The following is a 25,166-nucleotide window of genomic DNA, read 5'->3' as shown; positions in this document are numbered from 1 at the left end:
ATGTATGATTTGACACCAAGATCATTCAAATAGGACAGGTCTATGGTATTTTATGGCGGCCATCTTGAAAAATGGCCGCCATCTTGAAATTTGATTTGGCCAGATGGTTTTATGAAAAGAGCAATCCCTAAGGAGTATGTGTGCCAATTCTGGTGCTTGTATCCGCAAGTGAACGATTATTTCTGTTATCTGCCCGGCTATAACTGTGAAGCCCGTTTGTCACTTTCACAAATCATATACTGTATATTAGCATTTTTATGGTGTATCTATATCTATTTAGCCTACAGTACCTTTTGTGACCACACATGTTAAGGGAGGGGCGCTGTTGTTCAGGCCATGCACAATCACACACAAACCCACACACACACACACACGAGGGGGTGGGTGGGGGGGTGTGTGTGTGTGTGTGTGTGTGCAGGCGGGGGGGGTTCTGGCCCTGTTACAGATGTTGTCCAAAAATCATGCAGATCGGTACACAGTATCTCTGTAGCTGTTAAATGGAACGGGTATTTCTTACATTGATGCTCCTACATATTAGCATGCAAGCACCAGTTAAAGTTACTTTCCATCCCTCATATACTGTGTGCACAGTGCACATCCCATAATAACCCACACACTGCACATCATTTCGGAGCTCATATCTTTGAACGGGTAAGGGCTAGTTCATTCAAATTTCTGCTTTTGTTTTCATGGAGTGGCAGGGGAGAGGGGTTTGGGCTGTCACCTGTACCGGTCCTACCAGAGGGAGGAGGGAGGGGAGCGGGAGGCTGGCATTTCACCTACCCTGAATCTAATTCCTAAAAACGCGCCTGTATTAAAAAAAAATAAGTTATTTTCTTAACATCATTAATTTTCAAGCCTAATATGTGTAATCTTTTAGTACAGTTCGGATATTGCAGGTATGTACACTACAGGTATATTCATAGCCAGACGACCAGAGAGAGAGAATTGATCACTTAACATTCCAATCAATCAACTCAATTGTCGCCACCTGGACTGGACTGTGAAACCGACTCCAGTGAGCAGTTGGTTAATTCTTTAAAAAATCATCTCTTGACAGGAATGGGCTAGAGACTTACTTTTTTTCTCCTAAATGTTCAGAAATGCTCCAAATGACGCCCCTGCATAGAACCTGGGGAACATTATAAGATAGAATCTTTTTTGGGGGGGGGAGTGGGGAACATAGAACCTGGGGAACATAGAACCTTTTTGGGGGGAAGTGGGGAACATAGAACCTGGGGAACATAGAACCTTTTTGGGGGGGAAGTGGGGAACATAGAACATGGGGAGAACCTTTTTGGGGGGGAAGTCGGGAACATAGAACCTGGGGAACATAGGGAGGACCTCTGTTTCTCTAGTCTACAAGGCGCAAGCTGGTATAAAAGACTGTCATTTCTAGTTTTGTACAAAACGTTCGGGGGGGAAATTTTGTCAAATATATTTAGACCAAATAGTCATAGACCTATATTTCACTGACAGGCAGCAGTGCTATGTTGCTTTGTACACGTGCGCTTTGTGTTGTGAGTGTGTGACAGTTACTTTCTGGACAAAGGGGCGTCACAGTTTAGACAAGCCCAGCCCATATTCTTCGGGAGCGGTACTAAATTTAGCATAAATAAAGGCTGGTTGGTTGGTCGTTCAAAGCTACAGTCTATGGTTCAAAGCCAAAAGACAAGCGACTACACTTTCACCACTTCCGCAGCCACCGGGGGTGTTGCTGATGCCCTAATAGCCTATGGTTGCCCTAGACTCTTTCAGCAGCACACAAGTAGTAGGCTAAACATGAAGACGGCTACACTCCTAATAGTAATATGCACATGGTTTCTGTGTGCCACTGCAGACCTGGAAGGTAAGTCATTCATATTTTTGGCCGTGATTTTCTTTGAGACCACAAATGTGAGCCTTCACTTTATTAGTCTGTTGCCTATGTGTGTTCCTGTTCCTATATTCTTGCAGGGGTTTGGTTAGAGTTCGCCGTGAGCTCATTCAACGACCTTTTACCTCAATAACGTGCTTATATTTTGTTGTAGGAGTAGGACCAGAGGTGAGACCGTTATTACGCAATTCTAGTTTCCAGCCGTGTATTGTGAGTGATGGCCAAGATGCATGTGCTAATCTGGTTAAATCACTGTAAAACTATAGGTATCACCGTGATTTAACGTGATATGTTTGTGAATTAATAACAGTAAGTCCACCTGGCGGTAAACATAAGGAATTATTTACACACGCACGCACGCACGCATGCACCGGGGGTGCGTGGCTGCGTGCACACAAACCGTTGCGTTTTGTTTAGTTGTTTCCCCCTGATATGTAGGTTCTACATATAGCAATGTTCACACGTTTCTTCAAATTTTGCTCTTTTGTGTGTTAAACAAGTAAAGCATCAACACAACAGGGTGTGCCCTCACCTTTTCGGTCAACAGTTAGGCTATTTTATTGCCTATAGGCCTAAGTATGCTGTATTGTTGTCTGTATTGGCCGAGATAATAAACTAACTAACTGTAGTGACGTAATGTTTGCGACCGTAGGTCGCATTTACTATCAAACCCTGCACAAATGTCAGTCCGTCAGTCTGTCTGTCACACCTCACACGTCACACTCTTGCCCTGCTCATATCTCCGCAACCGTTGCCCCGATCCATGCCAAATTTTGCACACACCTTCCTTACCTGCCAAACTACAACCTCCAAGGACCCCCGGAGCTCCAGGGACCCCCAGCTCCCTGGGGGACCCCCAGATGTAAAAAATGACCAAATGTGCTAAACTGACCAAATGACCACCCCCACGGGGCTGCTCACGGGGAATTCCCGAGGACCACCCACTCCTGGTGCTCCAGAACGGATGCAAAAGTGGTGGCGCCCCCAGTGGAGGACCCCCTACACTGCAGCTCACATAAAAGGCCGTAACTCCGGCTAGGAGCGACCGGGACAGCCGGGGCCGGTACCTATTCGTCCGCCTTGCCGGCGCGGAGACCCCACCCCTCATTTCTCACATGGCCCTCTTCTAGCGCCACCATGAGGCCGATTCTTGCAAAACACATTTTTGGACACTGCTCCTACAATTTTTGCCCTAAAATCACGCAAATCGGTACACAGTATGTCTACACTCATCCCATCAACATGAATCTCTCCCATATAGCGCCACCTCCAGGCCGATTTTTAAAAACACATTTTTGGACACTGCTCCTACAGATTTTGCCCTAAAATCACGAAAATCACCACAGTATGTCTACACTCATGTCATCAACATGGATCAGGAAGATTTTGGCAAAACACATTTTTGCCCTATTTGTGGAGATAAGTGACCTACGGTCGCTTATCTCCCGATTAGGGAGTGTTACTGGTAGTAATGTATTATAATGGCTGGAAATGAGATGGGGCTACAAAAAGAATTATCGCGCAGCTTCCTGTCTGTCCATTTTCCACATCTGCCTCACTGTGTTATTAGCTCCAGTAGTCCACACTAAACTGGGGAGTGTGAGAGGCAAGTATGTGGGCGTAAAAGGGAAAGATACACAAGTCCATGCCTACCTGGGAGTGCCTTTTGCCAAGCCACCTGTTGGACCTCTGAGACTGACCCCACCCCAGCCTGCAGAGAGATGGGAAGGAGTGAGGGATGCCACCCAACAACCATTTATGTAAGAGGCAAAAAATAACTTAAAATTACACTTCAACAGTTTATAAGCTTCCTGTATAGAAAAAGATAATCCATGTTAAATAAGACCTCACTCTTCAGGCAACCTATCCTAAATGCATTTTAACAGGTGTGTTCAAGATCCCAGTATGTCTATGATCGCGGCCAATCTATCCATAGAAGTCAAATTCCCAGACATATCGGAGGATTGCCTTTATCTCAACATTTACACTCCTTCCAAACCATCTGAGAGTCGTAAATTCCCCGTAAGTATTGAACTCACGACTTGGATGAATTTGTTTTAAAGCATTAAAGGAGAATTCCGGACTAGCCGTTTTATTTGATGTTATTATATTCCAGAACGAGTGGTAGAGTTTTTTTTCCCAGTCCACAGCAGCTCCGAGTCCCCGACTGTGAGCGGTGGGGCATTGCGCTAAATCGCTTATTTGTAGCGCTTGACAATAGACCGTTTGTCAGCCTTCTGATTGGTCCCTGAGACTCCCTGACTGGCCAACCAGAAAAAATCATTCACTTTTTGCTATCGGGGGTGGAGTTGTGCAGTGAGAGAATGTTGCTTCAGGCTTTCAACAACGGTCCGCACTGCACGGCACGGCGAGCATGCAGTACGGCGGTGCGAGGTGATAGCGATTTCGCTCATTATAATGAATAAGCTTCAACAAACTAGTTCACATGGACCTTATCAATGTAACTAAGAGTTTTGATTGGGTACATATATTTGAAATGGGAAGAATTACGAAAGCCAGACTATTATGTGAGTAGAACTATAGGCTGGCTGTCATTTTCCTACCCAAAATGCACTGCGCTTTCTCTTTCTATTTATCTCCTCTGTCTGATCCAGAGGATTAAACTAATTAAAACATATATTTTCGGGGGAAAACTACTGTTTTGCTATGTAACTACTGTACTTTTTTCTTCCCTTTTTATTAATATCACATAGATGTGTTTTTTTTGGTACTTTATATAGCTGTAATGAGGCTATGAACAATCTTTTTCCCCCATCCACTTCCACTATAAAATAATCTGCAATGGTGATTCTGTCCCACTGGGATTAAACAAATTAAAACATATATTTTCGGGGGAAACCCCCTCTTTTGCAATGTAACTACTGTACCTTTGTCTTCCCTTTTTATTAATATCACCTAGATGTTTTTCCTTTGGTACTTTAAATTGCAATAATGAGGCAATGAAAATACCCTCTCCCCCCATTCACTGCCACTATAAAAACAATCTGCCCAGGGTCATTTGTACCACCATAGTAACAGGGCAGAATGGGGCGGGATTTGACATACGGTCTATTATAATTCTTTCGTTTACATCTGCCTAGAATGGCGGAGATGTCTCCACAGAGTTTTGTCCCTAATGGTTTAGTCTAACCTAACGCGGCACATTCTATGCTGCCCGGCGGATCTCGCCACGTCCTCTGGCGTCTCGAAATGACGTGGAGGGTGACATGACTCCTGCTGCTGTCCGCTTTGAGTAAATGAGGAAGTGATCCGCGGTGGAAAATGATTGATAAATCATAGTGATTTTTTAATTATAATGGATAAGCCTAAACAAACCAGTTCACATGAACAATACTGATGTAAAATAAGATGTCTGAACGGCTACATTTATTTATACAATTAAAATGTCATGGGGGCTTGCCCAGGCTTATTTTTCTTCCGATCGCCAAAATAAGCCTGGGTTTCCGAGGCTAATAATTGGTTGACGTAAAAAGGCGAACGGTCACTAGATCCTACCTCCTGGCTCAGAGCTACCGTGCGCTAGAAATTATTTATTTTCTTTTTTCACCTTTACGACTGGTTAATGGATGGAATAACATCAGATTACGGTAGGAAATGCACTAGTCCGGAATTCTCCTTTAACTCAAACCAGTTGTTTGCAGTATATCCGTAAGTGCTGTTTAAACAACAACTGTCTCTAGAGAAAACTGTTCATGGTGCAGACTAGAGCAGAGCCACGCTGCAATGGTGAATGTAAACAAGGAAGTACAATGGACATGAGCCACTCGTGCATGCATGAGAATCATCCGGCAAGGGCTTCTGCCAGACATAGCAGCCACCACGCCATGCATGCAGCAGCCCAACCCACTAGTCCCTTGAGTGGCAGTCGGTTGCAAAAGCAGTCCTTACAACAATATTTACTATTCTGGCCCCCTGGTTTACAACTCGAACGGCGCTGAGTCGGCTCAAGTGACCTTACAACTCAACACGGCGACTCCCTCGCTTTAGCTCGCTCGGATGTGTCTCACGTGGATCAAGGTTGCTTGAGACGGCGCCCCACCGTCATGGTCAACAACTACTTTATAGAAATATGTTTGTCTGCGGTGGGCAGAAAGATAGTGGCTCAAGCGAGATGCGAACCTGGGAGGTGTGGACTGGGAGTCTGAGAATGATTAGCGAGCCAAGCCACTGAGGCTGGTACCAAGATGGGACATTCTGTCTGTATTAGAATAGGACAACGGCCAACCCCTGTAAAAAGAAAGAAACCTTGACAGAAATTCAGTAGGGGAGGGGAAGCCTCGCCCCATATTTCTTGCAGAAGCCCTTGCCGGATGATTTCACCCAACACCATCACTCGTCTATCTAGCAGTGCATATGCGTCACGGCTGCCCCCTAGCAACATGGCATGCACATTACAGCATTTTCAATCGCTGGACCGTTGTCGACTAAACATGGTCTTAGTCAGGGTGTTTGGGGGATTTTTTTGAAAATTGTGCGAGCCAACAGTCTTTCTTAAGAGATTACATTATTTATTCTGTCATTAAGGTCATGGTGTGGATTTATGGAGGAGGATTTTATATGGGGTCTGCATCATCATATGATGGATCTGCTCTGGCTGCCTACGAGGATGTGGTCGTTGTTCTGATACAATATCGCGTTGGAATACTGGGCTTCATTAGGTAAGACTGGGTCCTCCCCTGAGCCATGCAATCCTGTGTCAAACTGGATGTATTTATTTATGATCTGAAGACAAAGCAGCATAATTTGTGCTGCTTTGTCGTCATTAATACATTTGGAGCTATCAAAAGTGAGTTGCGATCCCCTCCTTTTCTGTTCCTACTAGTACTTTTGACAGTTTTGGCTCGGCACCAAACAACAGAGGATTGCCTTATTTTTTTCTTTGAATGTTTATTTATGATCTGCAAATATCTCTCTTCACAAAGTACAGGAGACGAACATGTACCAGGAAACTTCGGATTACTGGACCAGGTGGAAGCCCTGCGATGGGTCCAAGAGCACATCCACAACTTTGGAGGAGATCCAGGTTCTGTCACCATATTTGGGGAGTCTGCTGGTGGAGTGAGCGTATCTGCATTAGTAAGAATACAAACCTTATTTTTATATTTTTGTTTGTTGTCTATTTCTTTTTTTACCTAATCTCTTTGGTAATATACAATTGTATTTATTTAACCGAGAACAAATTGATTTAATATTTTACCCACAGCAAGGTGCTAATATCTTGAATATGTTTTCCTCTCCTTTATTGGCAGCTTCTCTCTCCATTGTCTGCTGGCTTGTTTCATGGTGCAATAGCACAGAGTGGCTCTGCAGCAATGGATCTTCTCTATTCCGCCGACCCTTTGCCTCTAGCCCAGGTTAGTTTTGCAATTACAAATGGGTAGATTAATGAAAGGATATACATGTGCATAACTTGTCCATACCATGTCCCATTATTGTGCTTTGTAGACTATACTAGCAAACATTTCCGGGTGTGACAGTTCTACCACAGAGAAGGTTGCTGAATGTTTGATGAAGCTGACCATAGATGACATAGTGAAGATTCAGAAAGAGGTGAGATTTCATAGATCTTGATGAAGTCATACAATACAAAAACACTATTTATTCTCATGAAACAAACAAACAAACAGATCATGACATGGTTCATTGTATCTTGACACTAAATATGATGGGATGCAAATGCTCGGGAAGGAGATGACAAAAGTAATTTATTTTATATCCTTGCATTTTGCAAACAATAATTGCTAGCTGGGTCTAGTTATCTTTCTTTTGGTCTCTTATAGAATCCCACAATACAACTTGGATTGACTGCTGATGGTCAATTTCTTCTCAAGTCTGGAATGGAGGCTTTACAGAATCATGAGATGCACAATGTGCCTCTCATGATTGGGTTCAATAGTGACGAAGGAGGGTGGTTCTTTTTAAGTGTAAGTTGACATAACCCATCAATGTTATACACACACACACACACACACACACACACACACCGGCTGAAATAATTATGCTCATGATTCATTAAAAGCAGCCAGGATTCTTCAGGTTTAGGGTTTGTGAAGGAATCCTGCTTGTGTTGCTGTAAACGACTAAATTATCTAGTTGTGTCTCTTCACTGCCACAACATCTACAGTATCCTACTAGTACAATATTACCAATGTTATTTCAAAGAAACATTTATTATCAGTGACTGAAAGTAAACTGTATAGAGGAAACCACAAGCTTTAGGGGTATTTTCACTGATAATTATTGATTGTTCCAATTATCACCTATAATTCCACAATAAAGTTCTATATCTGCATAATTCTGTGTTCTGTCATGACAGTATATGGGTCCTCCAGATTGGGTGGATGGAATGGACCGGCAAGTAGCTTTATCCATTATGTCCATGTATACATACCCCAAAGTAAGTTATAAGTCTACATTTCTTGCAACAATGTCTCACTGGTATCATGTCTAAATGTTAAGAAATGTAAACATACCTGCCCTATATTTGATTTGCCATATTGTTTTGAACATCGCAAAAGACTTAACCTCAAAACATGAGGCAACATGAGCATTCCCACCTGTTCTTGTAGCAATTTCTGGTAGTGTGCTTAAATATTCAGAAACTTAAGAAATATTGTTGTTATATTTCATTTTATGTTTTCATAAAATCAAAATTTTACCTACTTTTTGATTGGTATTGATTGGCAGCTATCAATCATACAAATGCCCGATTATTACATGGAAAAAGTGCTGAAAGTGCCTTTCTGCCATGCATCTCTGATAAAGACAAGCATTGTGTTTCTGTAGTCTTGCGACCCAGACTGTTGCCTCCCACAGTCTGGAGCACCGATGTTTTATCTTTACAGTCGCGCAAATTTATCAGAATATAAAAATCATCTAAACATTCATAGCTTGCTGCTTAGCAGAAATGGAAATTTAAAAAATAAATGTAAAAATAATTTAAGATATATTGTCGTGAACGGAAATGAAGATCAAATGACAGCTTCCTCTTGGATTTTGGGAGATATAGTACGGTAGTTTCAGACTGCAGTCAGAGATTGTGGAATAGTTGTCTGGCTTCGCAAGACCAGCCATGGGCTCTTCCAGCATAAAATATAGTTCAATCTTTTGTGTATACAAATAAAAGCAATAAATCACTTGAGGTTGTGTTGTGGCAAATAACATTACAGGTGTTATTTATATTAGCACACACCCTTTCATGTTTATGTAGAAGATAGAATGTCCAGTATGGTACTGTTGCTGTTACAACCAACATTTATTTTTGTGTGCAGTCTGTAGTATGTGAAATAAGAACTCAAAGAGACCTTACCATCCTCCTAAGTGACTGAGAGTAGGGAAAGCCATATGCCTGTTGGTAGAGCTCAATTTGGACCACATCATCACCCCATTCACCACTTCCAAAGTGTTTCATAAGTCAAGGCTTTACTGAATGTTCTGTCTATGATTTAGCCTGAAGACCAATGGAAAAACGAGCTGGTGGCTGATGAATACATGGGAACATCAGGGGATCGTGTGAAAGTTAGAGATGGTCTTACTGAGCTCTTTGGAGATGTGTTCTTTGCCATTCCGGCCGTTAAGGTTGCAAACTTCCACAGAGGTAGGATTCTACATAGTAATGTTTATTGACATAACTTAAAGCTGTGATCTGTAACTTTCATGACTTAACTGGATTTGGACCCGGGTCCCCCATGCGTCCACGATCTACTGCTGAGCTTTTACAGCTTTGAAGTTCCTGGATGCCACAAGTCTCCATAGACTTACATGTAATTCATAGTGCACAGATCATGCACGCCCATGCATAGATCATGCACCACGTGTGTGCACGCTGTTCATAGCTTTCACTCAGGCCTGGCGGCCTGGACATATGGGATAACTCAGGAAACTTTGTGGTAAAGCAGTCATAGAGTTAATAGAAGAGCCGATAGACAAACTACAACCACCACAGTGACAGTTGTATTAGTTATATTGTATTAACATTCTACCATACTGATGGGTTATAGTGAATAAAACATTATCTTCACCAAAGAGATTACTGAAAACCTTTTTCATTCTTAAATAGCTCTTGACATAGTTTAGCTATATTTCCAGGGCATTTTCAGTGAGGGAAAAAAAAAATCAATTCACATCACATTTTAGAACCAGAAAAGGCAGGGTTGCCTAGCCAGCGTTGTGTAAGCTGTGGGTTGTAGCAGTTAGGACGCAAGCATTCTTGGGTGGAGTTTAGGTTACATTTTCCGACATATTGTGCAACATTTCACAGAATGGCCACTGCCAGTTATGGTCATTGCATATATATATACTTATTGCATATATGGTCATCATTTATACCCAATTTGGTGGAAGAACTAGTGTCATTTGCAACATTGGTGGTGCTTGCTTTTGGCACTATGTTGACAATGCAGCGGTATGTATAATAACGGCAAAACAAATAAAACATAAAAAAAGGTAGTAGTAATAATATTATAATAATAATAATGACGTAGAAAGATTTAGGGAAAAGAGTGAAAAAGGCTTTCATGGATTTAATTGGTGCAAACAACCCCAGACATATTACAAAATCCAATATAATTTTGAATTAAATACAATCACTCTGACTCAACCTTAAACAGACCCGATATAGGCCCAATTTTTTGTCTACTATCAATGAGGGTTGTACCCTGTATGGGTGTGTGTGAATGCAACACACATTATAAAGCACTTTGGATAAATGCAGACCATGTATGAGTATCCTGATTGTTGGCTATTACTCGATACCTGGGAAACCATTACAGAGACCAAAGACCAGGTATGTTGCATGACATAAATGAATTACTTTCTTTCATCCTCCAAACAGACGCAGGAGTTCCAGTGTACTTCTATGAGTTAGAGGAGTCACCCAGCATGCTCAAGAAGAAGAGGCCCAGCTTTGTTGGCACTGATCATGGGGATGATATTATTTTTGTTTTAGGACTGTGTTTCACACAAGATCAAGTCATAGTGCAAGGTAGAACAAAACTAAGTTTTCTGTTTCACCATGATGTGGTTTATAAAACATTGTGATTTTTATTTATTTACCTCTATAATTCTTTCTCTCCCAGAGTCCTGTTCAGAGGAAGATGAACAGCTAAGTAGGATTATGATGAAATACTGGAGCAACTTTGCTCGTACAAGGTAAGAGACTACTACAATGTGTCGATTTTTTGTTTGTTGATCCAATCAATCAATCAATCAATCCTTCATGTGACTAATAAGAATGTTTGGTAATACAATAAGGAAACAAACTTGACTGACTAATGTGGTTTTCATTACAGTAAATGCAATGACTTGATGTTTTTCATGATGTCCTCATTGGCATCACCACCTGTCCCTGTGTGTTTGTGTGCATTTGTAGATCTCCTAATGGAGCCGGCCTGGCACACTGGCCACAGTATGGAGCAGAGGGAGACTACCTCTCTATTGGGATGGAGCAGGAACCTGGTCAGCACCCAAGGAAGGACAGTTACACTTTCATAACTGAAACCCTTCCTGAGAAGATCAGACTTAGAGAGAAGATGGAGAACAGTGAACTGTATGTACTTAAAACAACTTTCTTCGCACTGTATGCCAAAAACGCACTACATGTCTTATTTAACAATGGGGATAATGTGCCATAAATGCACTTAATGTCTTTTTATTAACTAGAAGCTCGGCCGCCCTTCAGGCCGAGCGTCTAGTCGGGGACCGGCCTACTCGGGAACAATGTAAATAGGGAATGAATGCCCTGACCTTTAAATTAATGAAAACCGCATTATACCTGTTGTCATAGGACCCGTTTTGACCATTGCGTCCATTTTATGCCCATATATGGAGATCTCTGTATCTGCCTGACGGGCGGCCGAGCGTCAAGTCGGGGACCGGTCTACTCGGGAACGATGTCTGTTTGCCTGTGTCCATTTATGCCCATATATATGGATATATCTGTATCTGTCTGTCTGTGTCCCTTTTATGCCTGTGTATGGAGATCTCTGTATCTGTCTGTCTGCAGACACAGTGCCGGTTCCAGAAAACCCTGATGTCAGACATCAGCTCCGCATACAGAGATTCCGAACCTTTCGCGCCGGTTCCGGAATACCGTGTATCAGGTCGTTGAACACGTGTGCCGAATTAGAGGCTGGTGGGACGAACGGTCCCATTAAACCTGTTGTCATAGGACCCATTTTGACCATCTGTTTGCCTGTGTCCATTTATGCCCATATGGAGATATCTGTCTGTCTGCATCTATTTTATGCCCATAGATGGAGATCTCTGTATCTCTCTGTCTGTGGCCCTTTTATGCCCGTATATGGAGATCCAAACTATCAATTTCTGCTGAAATAGGGCCCACAAGTGCCCAGTTTGTCTCTACTCGCGAATCATGGCCGTTGAACCGGAACCGGAAGTGTGCGATTGGTTCTGGGTCGCCTTTGTTATTGTTTACATTATATTATTGCGACCGTAGGTCGCAGTTACTTGCACTCCTATACTATCCAAACCTCCACCGGCTGTCAGTCCGTCCCTCCGTCAGTCAGTCAGTCTGTCAGTCACACGTCACACTTTTGCCCTGCTCATATCTCTGCAACCGTTGCCCCGATCCATGCCAAATTTTGCACACACACTCCTTGCCTGACAAACCACAACCTCCACCCAATCAATTCTCACATGGCCCTCTTCTAGCGCCACCATGAGGCCGATTCTTGCAAAACACATTTTTGGACACTGCTCCTACAATTTTTGCCCTAAAATCACGCAAATCGCTACACAGTATGTCTACACTCATGTCATCAACATGGATCTGTCCCATATAGCGCCACCTTCAGGCCGATTTTTGAAAACACATTTTTGGACACTACTCCTACAGATTTTGCCCTAAAATCACGCAAATTGCTACACAGTACTGTATGTCTACACTCATGTCATCAACATGGATCTGTCCCATATAGCGCCACCATCAGGACGATCTTTTCAAACACATTTTTGGACACTGCTCCTACAGATTTTGCCCTAAAATCACACAAATCGCTACACAGTATGTCTACACTCATGTCATTAACATGGATCTGTCCCATATAGCGCCATGATCACCAATTTTGGAAAAACACATTTTGTGGCCTATTTGTGGAGATAAGCGACCAACGGTCGCTTATCTCCCGATTAGGGAGTCTTACTGGTATTATAGACGTTTTGGCCCATATCTCTACAAACGCTCAACGGATTTTCATCTAGTTTTTTGCTATAAAGAGCGTGGAACGTTGTCTACTTTCACAGCGCGTGTAAGATCGTCGATATTGATAGCTTGGGGAACAATTGCTTTGAACGCTACAGCTACTAAAGCTGGGGAGGGATGAGTGTGGGTGAATGATTGTTTTACACAGTTGTAAAAACATAAACACACCGACCTCTGGTGGTTAAATGGTGATCGGCATCTTTTTTTCCTCTAGATTGAACTATAAAGTATAACAGTATAAGTGAAAGTATAACATATTATTTGGGGCCCCAGAAAAAGGTGAAATTAAACAAAATGGCTGTCATCAGGGGCCTCCAATCAAAATAAAGTCTGGCAGTGGCAGTGTGTTAAACTAAGTTTTGTCTGGGTGAAGTGTGACTGTATGATACCTTTCTCACAGACCAAAGACAGGGCCTGTAGTCCATACAAAACTGGGAAGTCTGAGAGGAAAGCATGTGAGCGTAAAGGGGAAGGATCCGGGGGTCAATGCCTACCTGGGAGTTCCATTTGCAAAGCCTCCTGTTGGACCTCTGAGACTGACCCCACCCCAGCCTGCAGAGGGATGGGAAGGAGTGAGGGATGCCACCCAACAACCATTAATGTAAGTCATTAATGCAGTCCAGACCAGTAGGTGTTTATTAGTTGGAGTCTTATTGCATATATTAACTGGAATTCTTTTTTGGTTGGTTTTCACAGCTGTGTCCAAAATAGACAGGTTCTTCTGGATCTGATGAGTATGTTATTCACGAAGTTGGCAGATGAGACGGCCCTTATCCCTGACATCTCAGAGGACTGTCTTTACCTCAACATTTACACTCCAGCAACAGCTGCTCAAGATGTCAAACTCCCAGTAAGATCCCTGTTTTTCCTCATAGAAGTGAGTGAGTGAGTGAGTGAGTGAGTGCAATTAGTCAAATTAAAAAAGAATCATTGTTCTATTCCCTAGGTCATGCTCTGGATCCATGGTGGAGGGCTATTAATGGGCTCAGCCTCAATATACGATGGTTCTGCTCTGGCTGCTTACCAGGACGTAGTTGTGGTTCTGATCCAATATCGCTTAGGAGCACTGGGATTTCTCAGGTGAAGTATGATTAGCATAATGATACTGTCCTTTTGAGAAAGAACTATGCCTTGGTCTGAGTTGTTTTAGTGATATCTGATTGTGTTCTCTTTACAGTACCGGAGATGAACAGATTTCAGGAAACTTTGGTTTACTGGACCAAGTGGCAGCTCTGCAATGGGTCCAGGAGCACATCCATAACTTTGGAGGAGATCCAGGTTCAGTCACCATATTTGGGGAGTCTGCTGGTGGAGCGAGCGTGTCCCTCCTGGTACAGTACAATCCACACACAAATATTCTCTGAAACTCAATGACAGTGACAAAGAATGAATTAATATATTTTCATTTATTCCATGTTTTGTATTTCTTGCATTATCAGGCTCTGTCTCCATTGTCTGATGGCCTGTTTCACCGTGGAATTGCTGAGAGTGGCACTGCTGCGATAGATTCACTATTCACGCAAGATCCTTTGCCCGTAGCACAGGTTATTAAGCAGTTTACTTTATTTTTATGGCCTGTATAAACTTGCAGAAGTCTAACTCTGTGTGTCCGTAGGTGATCTTGTAAACCACTGGACTCATCAGTGACAGTCAGTAGGCCACAGAAAAAACAAACTTTTTCCCACATATGTCTTATACTTTTTGCACTTTTCCTGTAAATGTTATATTGGGTTTCAATGAGGCTCTGATTGGGCTGTCATCTTAACGCCATAGACATGTCATAGATAACTAATGCCACAGGCTGTGGGTACATGAAGACCCATATCCACACTGGAGCCATGTCATTCCCATATGCATCCTGAGATTAAATGTCTGTGTTAAAAATTAGTACTGGTAGATACTCAATAGTACATGATGCCAACAAGAGTTCTATGTTCTTCTTAAAAAAATGTTTCTCTGATCGTTATTGCCAGCTTTTAGCCAGCAATGTATCAGGCTGTGACATCACAACCACAAAAATGATTGCTGACTGCCTGAGATCCATGGACATTGATGCTATGCTGACTTTTGAAAAGGTTAGGCATGTACAGTATAACTTCCCTGTGTTTTACACTTGCAGATCTTCCGCATCATAAATCTCTTACACATTTGTATGCTTTTCTCTCAAGGACAGCATGATGAGATACCTTGTCACCGTTGATGGATATTTTATGACAAAACATGTGGATGAACTGTACCAAAACCATGAACTTCTTAAAATACCTTTCATAACAGGTATTAATAATCATGAAGGGGGCTGGATGATCCCTATGGTAAGTACCAATGTGATTCTCTTGATCATTAGAACATTCATTCAATGGATTTTGAGTTTACTTACTTGACTCCCTGGTCTTTCTGAAATATACATTGATTTGATTCTGTTTTTGTTCTACAAAACAAAATAACCAAAGAAATTTGCTTGCTCTTTTAGTTCCTTTCTCCTCCAAACTGGACAGAGGGAATGGACCGGGAACATGTCATGCCTATGTTTGCCCATTTCTTGCCCGATGTAAGACAAACACTGTTTTGCATTCATTTCATGGTCTGACTTTGCTATGTTTTTCTTTCGTTATAGCCTTTATGATTTATCTCTTTCCTCAAGCTGAAAGATGGCCCAGTGAAAGAGCTTGTGGCAGATGAATATCTTGGAACCTCTGGAGATCGACTGAAAATTAGAGATGGATTTACAGAACTGCTTGGGGACGTTATTTTTGCCATTCCAGCCATTAAGACTGCAAATTCCCACAGAGGTAACAAAATAATGTAATCTCAAGAATGGTAATTCTTGTCCCGTTTTACCTTGAACATTGGAGTTGAAAACACCTCATTTTGTCTTCAACCAGATGCAGGTGCTCCTGTATACCTGTATGAGTACCAGCATCCACCCACATTCCTGCAGGAGAGAAGACCAAGCTTTGTTGGAGCAGACCATGGTGATGAACTCATCACTGTATTGGGATTCTGCTTCATCACTTCCTATGCTGAATTTGGGAGTAAGTGAATGGAACATAATCAATATAAATTTGGCTTTCCAAGAATGAATACCTTTTGAAAGTGTACATCAGAATTTTCACTAAACCACTTTTCTTCATCACTCTACAGTATCATGCACAGAAGAAGAGGAACAGCTTAGCAAAACCATGATGAGCTATTGGGGCAACTTTGCTCGTACAGGGTAGGATTAAACTCACAATACACAGTATCTTATATTCAGATTATATAAATGTAAAGCGCTATACATGCACCTTCTGATGTCAGAAAGATTTTTCCGGAAAGTCAGGTCAACATTTTGATGTTATTCAGAACTAATGATATTATTTTTTTTAAATAGGACGCTCCTGCACCCCAGATGTCCTTACTATCCAAACTAGTTAGGAAAGCCCTTACGAAACGGATATTTTCTCCTTGCGGAGGGAAACGTAGGAAGGAGCATGTATTGACCTTGGTCTTTATAAACATTCTAATTAATCTTCCTAACAACTGTGTACTACTGTATGTAGGTCACCTAATGGAGCCGGCCTGGTACATTGGCACCAGTACGGTGCAGATGAACACTACCTGTCCATTGGGCTGGAACAGAAGTCTGCTCAGCACCTGAAGAAGGACCGCTACACCTTCCTGACTCAAACCGTTCCTAAGAAGATTCAGCAGAGTCAAGAGAATGTAGAGCACAGTGAACTGTAGGATGGACAGCACTCCTCTCTCCATTCCATGACTCACAGGTTACAATGAACCTCAAGTACTGCCACGTAATATCAGGGAGATTTGATTAATAAGAAAAGGGAAAGTCCCAGTAATCGTAGGTTGTTGCAGATATTTCAATTAATAACCAAATGATTAAAACAGGTGGTTGCCAAGGTCTAATAGCCTTTTGCTATGGTCTAATATGTTATTGTTAGGGTAAAACAGGGTTTAGAGGTTAACACGGTGATTACTAGGGTAAAAAGGTGAAGGAACAATAGGCTGTTGCTAGGGTCTAATATGCAGTTGCTATTTAAAACGGGTGGCTGCTATGGTCTAATGGTAATTTCTCACTACTTGTAATGTGTGTGCAACTTTCAAGTATATCTAGGCCTTCAAAATGTGACTTATTTGTGCTTAGAATAATAATTCCCTGCATTTCAATATGGCTCTGCACTGGTTGCAGTGCCCTGGCCCTAATGAAAGCCCTGTAGCTGTACAAATACACTGCTCAAAAAAATAAAGGGAACACCCAAAAAAAAACAACATAGACCTGCCAGTCCATGTGTTCTCTGGCAAATGTCAATCTGGCTGCACGGTGTTGGGCTGTGAGCACAGGCCCCACTTGTGGACGTCGGGCCCTCATACCATCATGGAGTCTGTTTCTCACAGTTTGAGCAGAAACATTCACATTAGTGGCCTGCTGAAGGTAGTTTTGTAGGGCTCTGGCAGTGCTCCTCCTTGCACAAAGGACCAGATAGCGGTCCTGCGGCTGGGTTGTTGTCCTCCTACGGCCCCCTCCACGTCTCCTGGTGTACTGGCCTGTCTCCTGGTATCGCCTCCATGCTCTGGATACTGTGCTGGGAGACACAGCAAACCTTCTTGCCACAGTGTGCATTGATGTGCCATCCTGGATGAGCAGCACTACCTGAGCAACTTCTGTGGGTTGCAGATACCGCCTCATGCTACCTCCAGTGGTCAGGGCACTGGCAAAATCCAAAACTAACCAAAAATCTGCCAGAAAGGATGAGGAAAGGCAAATGGTCTGTGGCCACCACCTGCAAAACCATTCCTTTTTTAGGGGTTGTCTTGCAAATTGCCTAATTTTCACCTGTTGTCTTTTCCATTTGCACAACAGCAGATGAAACTGATTCATAATCAGTGTTGCTTCCTAACTGGCCAGGTTGATATCCCAAAAGTGTGATTGACTTGGAGTTACATTGCAATGATTATGCGTTCCCTTTATTTTTTTGAGCAGTGTATAATCAGAGTATATGTGCTGACAGTGACAGTTGCATGCAGGTAGGCAAACACACACCAAACAGGACATAAATGAACATCATTTTCACATGTTTTTCACTTTTGCTGGGTTTGTTGAATTTGTAAAACTGAGAATGTGACGATCGAGTCTTTCACTGAATGTAGAACACTGTATTAAATGTTTGTTATACCAACTGGTGGACAGATTTAACACACAAATATCCTAGGCTAAACTAGACTAAATGTGCCTTCTCCAAATGATAAAAACAAATCTGATGATTAACTATACTGTATCACATAATGTTGTAATGTCTTCATGATCATCATCACCAGCATCAACAATAATTTCCTCATCTGATCATGAAAGAAGATAGATGCACGCTTCACACCAAGGTTAATGCCAGGTGTGTAAGACAAAAGGGAAGGTCCAAATGTTCACAAAGGGACGACCTTTAATATCAATTGTAGATATAAAAGAAAAATGTCCTACACACTGTCTGGAACTTATAAAGGTTCCAGCTTGACCTATCAACCGTTGATATCAAAGATCCCTTTGTGCACCTCATCTGATCTGAATTCTGAAACATTTGATGCTGAAATTGCTGGATGATTTCATAAATGTTAATGTGTCCAGTTTTAGTAAAGTAAAATAAACACTAACAGATTACAGATTACCTGAAAAGATGGATATTGACTTTTAGGATCATCCTGATGTTGAAGTTTCATTGTTTATCGTTGCAGTTATTTCCCTGTATAGAAATGTGAATAAACGATGAATAAAAATATATACGTATAATATATATATAGATTTGACAATTGCAGTTATAGGCAGTATATGGTCTCACTTGGCTACTGAAAAAAATTAAATAATGAAGTGCCTCACAATTTCATGAAAGCGTAATGTGATTAACTGGCAACTGCTACCTACATTTTAATGGGTGGACGATACTTTACAGTATGTGTCTCTGCATATACAGTATAGCTGGATAAATGTTTTATCCCGCCAGAATGGATCACCACACCAGCTGATAAAGAAGAGGTGGCCGTGCAGGACAGAATCTAGGGACGTATCCTCCTGAACATCTGAAACTGCAGGTCAGATCTCGACAGCCTATTTGTGTGTGACAGGTGATTACAATTATACACACTTTACAGTCAAGATGGCAGATCTATGGCCGTCTGCTTCGATAATTGTATTGCCATTAGATTAGACCGATGAAGAAAACTTTAGCAATGCCTTGTATGTCATTCTATTTTTGTTAATGTTTATGTTTATTCAACTTTCAGCATGATCACAGATGTTTAAAAAAGACAGGTGCCATTAAAAACACTGAATTATTTAGCTGATTACAATATAAAACATGCATTTGCCATTCTATTTCCCAGATCTCAACTTTTAAGCATTTTTGCACTAGATGGCGGTATAGGTCAGAGACTGTACAGCAAATGATCACAGTGAACTGCATGTGTGCTTCCTCCCCATGACTTGTCCTGGAGTGTGGGCCAGCCCTCTGTTTTAAAGTTTTCCCATCAATCATAGAAGCAGAGAGCCATTTGCATCATCTGTGCCTGTATCCTCTTGCGCCTCCTTTCATAGAGCATCTGGTGGCTGTACAATGTATTGCAAAAGGTGTTCATCACAATCATCTTTAACATCATCACTGTTATCATCATAATAGCTTTTACAGCACTTGGTACCCACATAAACATCAACTGATCATAAGGCGTCCTTGTGATGCACTTGCAGAGTTTGAATTCGGTTAGGCCCATACAGTATATGGGCATAGCAATCGGATCAGACATTTATATTTATAGTAGGATTATTATTATGAATTGATTAATGAGTCTCCCCATTCTCCTCTCCTTTCCAATTGAGCTCCCCAGACAGACCCCCATCTCCAAAAACACATATATTCGAAGATTTGCACACATTTTCACGACTTTATCAAAAATAGCAGATCTACAAGCTCGCAGCGCGGCACTCGGTGCCGCGCTGTGAGCTTGTATATCTGCTATTTTTCACTGGTTAGAGCATTCAATAATTCTAGGCCTAAATGGTTCATGATGCTCCAGTAGGGGTGTAACGATACATTTTAATAGCGATTCGATACATATCACGATACATGGTTGACGATACAATACATGGACGATATTGGTTCATTCATGGCGATACGATACGTTTCGATTTAATTATTTAAAATCGATATAGTAACTATTTAGCAAAGAAATTAAATCTGTGTGAAAGGTGTGGATAGTGCAGATTTTTAAGGGAAACATTTATTATTATGGATATAAATAAGTAAACGCAGTGATTATCTGCGAAATACATGGACATTGTATATTGACAAACCTGCACCTTGACATGAACCCAGAGATTACACACATTTATCGATAGACCAGTGTAGCTATATGGAAAGGAAAAGTAATTAAACCCCTCCTTTTCATTTTTTCTTCTTAAAAATGCTAAATACAATGCACAAGTAGGTAGTATCGATACAATCGATTCTTTGCACTGCCGATTCGATACAATACAAAATAAAACGATACGATTCGATTTTATCTGTTTTCATTTCGATCTACTTCGATTTTTTTTGTTAAAAACAATATTTCGATACAGTTACTATATCGTTACACCCCTATGCTCCAGTCATTTGCAGGGTAGACCAGTTGTTGCCAGGTGCAACAATAGAAACGAGGTGCTAGGAATGCATACCTACTTTTTCCATGCATATACTGTACTGTAAGGAAAATATATTTTTCTTACTTTGTGTTGGATAAGTCATGCCCAGACCTGGTATATTTAATGATCACTATTCTTGAAATTAGTTTTAAGTTTCCAAAAGCCTAAAAGAGACAAAGGCAAGGACATGCATAAACTAATGTTTATGCTGATGAAGAAACTTAGGTGATCGAAACATTGATCTTGTGTAGTGAGAGCCACTGTATTGAGGCCTCTATTATCTTTGACTTGATTACTTTTTCACAGCACAGTATTGGTTATTCAGCTATATGTCTGCCTGTCTCTTCCTATTAATTAGTAGGCCTAGATTAAATATGAAAGACCATTTTGGATTCTCAAATGGCCGTGTTGGCCCTTAGCTCATTAAGTGCTTTTGTGTATTATCTGTAGTCAGAAACAAATAGCATACACAAATTCAAGCATGCACAGCTCTCCCTCCCCCTTTGTTTGTTTCACACTCACGCACACACAGAGAGAAACAACCACCCAACAATTGTAAACCCTAACCCAATATGATTGTTTTATTAAATTAGTTTCTGAGGTGGCAGTTCGTCCCAATACAAAAACATAATGTAACTAGAAGCAACTGCTCTTACGAGCACAGGTCTCCGCCGGGTCAGGTATGTTATTGTGGCCTCATAGTGGCGCTATAATGGGCCAATGTGAAAAGGGTGCCATGTCTTCTTTTGCCTTTGACAGCAATCGTACGCTGCATTCATGATTTGAGGCATTTTGTTCCAAAAATGTGTTTTGCAAAAGTCAACCTGCTGCCGGTAGCGCTATAACAGGCCAATGTGAAAAGTGTGGCATTTGTTCCTCGACCTAGTGGGAATGTGCGTGCACACTGCACAGTTTCACCGCAATCGGACACTCCGTTCATTATTTGCAGGATTTTGTTCAAAATGGGCCACTCCTGCAAACTTTAGATGTCAGTCTTACCCAATCATGATGGAATATGAAAAAGCAAAATTATCCTTCTTGATCACATGACTATAGAGATCATGTGTACCTCTAGATACAAAATTAAATTTTGTATCTACAATTTAGATACAATCTGAAGGAGTAATAGCCTATAAAAAGGCATGGCAAAGGTTTTTCCTTGGCCTCTAAGGAGTGCGCATATGTTTTACACTGTCACTGATCGGTGGAGTTATAGGTAAAAACACAAATAGGCCTGTTATAGTGCCACCATGAGGTTGATCTTGAAAATTTTCAAGCAGCATTACTTCCTAGTGGGAATGTGTGTGCAACATATCACGGAAACCGCACTCTGTGTTCATGATTTGAGGCATTTCATTCAAAACAGAGCACTCCTGCAAACTTTGGAAGCCAAACTTAGCCAATCAGGGTGCAATATGAAAAATCTGAAAGACCCGTTTCGTTTAAAGACTATAGAGATACTGTGTACCGATCCGCATGATTTTTGGACAAAATCTGTAGGAGTACTGTCCAAAAATGTATCGGCCTCCTGGTGGCATTATAGGCCATGTGAAACATTTAGGGCAGAGGTTCTGCTCTGGCACCCAGGGAGTGTGCATGCACAGTTTCGCTGCCATCATGCCAACGGTGCCAGAGATTAGCTGTTCATGCCTTTCGGCCTGGCGGAGACAATGATCCTGCTGCTTGATAACACAGTACACTGTGGGTGTACTAAACTCAAGACATATTATCATACACATTACTTCCCTTGCCAAGACATTACATTCAGACACATAAGCATACAGTTATATATTAATATAACAGAAGTTAATTAATAAATCAATAATCTATAAATCAATAGCCTAAAAGGAATATAAATTGTGTTTCTGTTACATTTCATAATGTATAACCAACATTGACAGTACGTCCCATAATGTAATTGAAAGGAATGAACACTGACAGCACTAGTCCCTTCCCGCAAAGTAGATGTGAGGAGCATTATGACACAGGAAGAAGTTGACTAAGTGTAAAACACATCTCTTTTTTGAAACGCCATCAGTTTTGTTGTTACATTTCTTTTTTTCTTAACTGATCTGCAATAAAAGAAGGATGTCGCTTGTCTGTGTGCTTACACAGTTTTTCACAGTTGGAAGGAGAGTGAATCTTAAGATAGTTGCAAGACGGATACACTGTAACGTGGTGGATTACTTCATCAAAGAACTATCAGCCTTTCAAATGGGAAACGATTACTGAACTTGTCAGACCAGAAATGTCAGACCACAGATCCAGTTTCCTTCACATTGGAGACATTGTTTCTCTTCACGCCGAAGGCTCGGTTAATGGCTTCATCAGTACTTTGGGGTATGTTCCTCGTCCTGTCTTAAGTGCTAACTGAGAAGTTTATTTGGATTAAATGGTTTTGTATACATTGTCATTAACACCATAACTTAACCACTCACTGTAAGCCCCATGTTGAGCGGAGTCCCTCAGGGTGACTTTTCTGTTTTCACTCGAGACGCGTTGTGAGCTTGTCAATCTGCTATGTCCCTGCTAAAGTTTTCCAGAATACAGATACAGATGCCGGGGTTTAAATGGTTAATACAGATTACGCCGTAGTCTTACACACTCACTCAAGTCTATACACGCTTACTCAGGACTGCATCATACAGTCTTAACCCCAGAAAAATACGTAAAAAAAAAAGAAAAGAAAAAAATAAGTTTCTGATGACTTCTGCGCTATGCTGACTTCTGCATAACATTTGATATAATATTCAGACTTACCAAACGAGGCAAACGTTTAGGAGGTGGATAATGTGCAGCTGCTATTATGAATGGTTCTATAATTATCATGAACTCTTTCACTGATCACAGAAGGAATGCAGCAGATAATTTCCAAAAGGCTGACAAACTTAATGTATCATGGAGATATAAGATGGCAAAGTTTTAAGCTGTCAAAATCTAAACCTCATTAAATTAATTTATGTGATCACTGCCTTAATCAGATTTTTGCAAAGTATATTACAGTTTAAATTGGATCTCACAAAGTCAGAAACCAGTGTGCATGAAACCAGTGTCCATATGCCTACATATTGTTCCCCATCCTTACCTTTGTTAAACAACAGGTTGAACTACTTTGCGTAGTTTGGTGTTGATTGTGAATTGGCACAAAGGAACTAACTTCTCACACTGTCCACACGTAACAATACGATTATGCTTCTTTGAGGCATGTCCATAATGCATTATAAACATACTTATAATGCATTATGATCTAATTATAACACTACTGTACAGTTTACAGTTTAGGCATTTAGCAGACGCTTTTAATCCAAAGCGACTTACAATAAGCAGATAATACATCAATATAATAAGCAAGATAATGTGTCAGTACATCAACAACAATACAACAAATGCATAGGAATATCAATCTAGAAAAAAATAACATGGGTAGACCATGCACCTAATCAGTAAAAAAAAGAAAAGACTTTTCTAAAACCTAAAAATGCTATCTAGCTTCATGTGTCATAGAGGGAAGGGGAGTGTTACAGTAGTGCTATGGGTTTAGGTGGATTCTGAGGTGAGTCTTCAGTCCACGGCGGAAGCTAGGGAGTGAGTCTGTAGTTCTAAGTGCCACAGGGAGTTTATTCCACAATTGGGGGCCAGGAGGGGAGAGTGGATTTTTGTCCTGGGGTTTTTAGCGAGGGTTCTGTCAGCATCCCTGTGTTGGCTGATCTGAGTGAACGTGTGGGGGAGAAGGGGTTGATCAGGTTTTGGAGGTATGGAGGAGCCGTACCTTTCGCTGCTTTGAAGGTCAACATCAGTGTTTATTCAGTGCGGGCCGCAACCGGGAGCCAGTGTCACTGTATACAGTCATTATAATTCTAAGTACTCATAAATATTCACAATGCTTTAAAACAAAGCATACCACATTATAAAGAAGTGTATAATGACTTGTATGGTCGATTGGTCGTAATACTTAATAATTCACAGACTTTGGCCTTGGCCATAGTTTTAATATAATGTAGCCTAATACATTATAAACACTGTTATAATGCATTATACCGTAGTGTGATTATAAGTAGCCTTTGGGAACCAAATGTCTCCCGAGCCATAGTGGCCCAGCCCACCTCCTGTTTCTGTTGTGAGGCAGCTTGATGTAAAAGTACACCCCCTGGACATATCACAGTACCTGTAGTATATGTGACAGGGACTTGCCCCGATCCAACTTGATGCCAAGTGCCAAGCAGGGTTCAATTTATTTTTAATTATTTCTTTGATAAGACTCGGCCGGGTGTCAAGGTCTTAAATGCACTTGCCCTTTGATCATGTTTTACTTGTCATGTTTACTTGCCCAAAATTATAATATTCAATATTTCTTTGATGCATTAGCACACTTATTATACAGTAGTTAA

The 25,166-nt window shown here is 41.2% G+C and overlaps 2 protein-coding genes across 2 annotated transcripts in view; both read left to right on the top strand.

The window, feature by feature from the left end:
* The first annotated feature begins 1,645 nt into the window (after nucleotides 1-1,645).
* LOC308294765 (uncharacterized protein) lies at nucleotides 1,646-19,587 on the top strand. Its single transcript, XM_080737609.1, has 25 exons — nucleotides 1,646-1,849; nucleotides 3,447-3,636; nucleotides 3,763-3,898; nucleotides 6,422-6,555; nucleotides 6,820-6,973; nucleotides 7,147-7,251; nucleotides 7,343-7,447; nucleotides 7,678-7,821; nucleotides 8,214-8,294; nucleotides 9,347-9,494; nucleotides 10,731-10,880; nucleotides 10,975-11,047; nucleotides 11,268-11,444; nucleotides 13,519-13,719; nucleotides 13,815-13,968; nucleotides 14,065-14,198; nucleotides 14,296-14,449; nucleotides 14,558-14,662; nucleotides 15,092-15,193; nucleotides 15,287-15,430; nucleotides 15,589-15,666; nucleotides 15,760-15,907; nucleotides 16,001-16,150; nucleotides 16,260-16,332; nucleotides 16,658-19,587. The coding sequence occupies exons 1-25, from the start codon at nucleotides 1,654-1,656 to the stop codon at nucleotides 16,839-16,841; spliced, it is 3,420 nt and encodes a 1,139-aa protein (XP_080593735.1). The 5' UTR covers nucleotides 1,646-1,653; the 3' UTR covers nucleotides 16,842-19,587.
* A 3,439-nt stretch (nucleotides 19,588-23,026) lies between these two features.
* Nucleotides 23,027-25,166, top strand: part of LOC308294235 (inositol 1,4,5-trisphosphate-gated calcium channel ITPR2-like) — a gene marked incomplete at its 5' end in the record, with an annotated part of 96,378 nt that continues 94,238 nt past the window's right edge. The window contains one exon of the mRNA XM_080736962.1: nucleotides 23,027-23,118. Within this exon, the coding sequence (XP_080593088.1) occupies nucleotides 23,027-23,118 (92 nt within the window). The remainder of the gene's footprint in view (nucleotides 23,119-25,166) is intronic.

The sequence above is a fragment of the Nannobrachium achirus genome (assembly GCF_963921795.1).
Source record: "Nannobrachium achirus genome assembly, chromosome: 11".
Taxonomy (NCBI): domain Eukaryota; kingdom Metazoa; phylum Chordata; class Actinopteri; order Myctophiformes; family Myctophidae; genus Nannobrachium; species Nannobrachium achirus.
Note: the sequence above shows the minus strand (reverse complement) of the source record. Positions and strands in the feature narration are given on the sequence as shown.

Excerpts from the sequence above, each read along its gene's own strand:
- LOC308294765 (XM_080737609.1), top strand. The coding sequence starts at position 1,654 with ATGGTTCAAAGCCAAAAGACAAGCGACTACACTTTCACCACTTCCGCA. Across the intron at positions 9,495-10,730 it reads GGTTGCAAACTTCCACAGAG|ACGCAGGAGTTCCAGTGTAC; the intron begins GTAGGATTCTAC and ends TCCTCCAAACAG. Across the intron at positions 15,908-16,000 it reads GACTGCAAATTCCCACAGAG|ATGCAGGTGCTCCTGTATAC; the intron begins GTAACAAAATAA and ends GTCTTCAACCAG.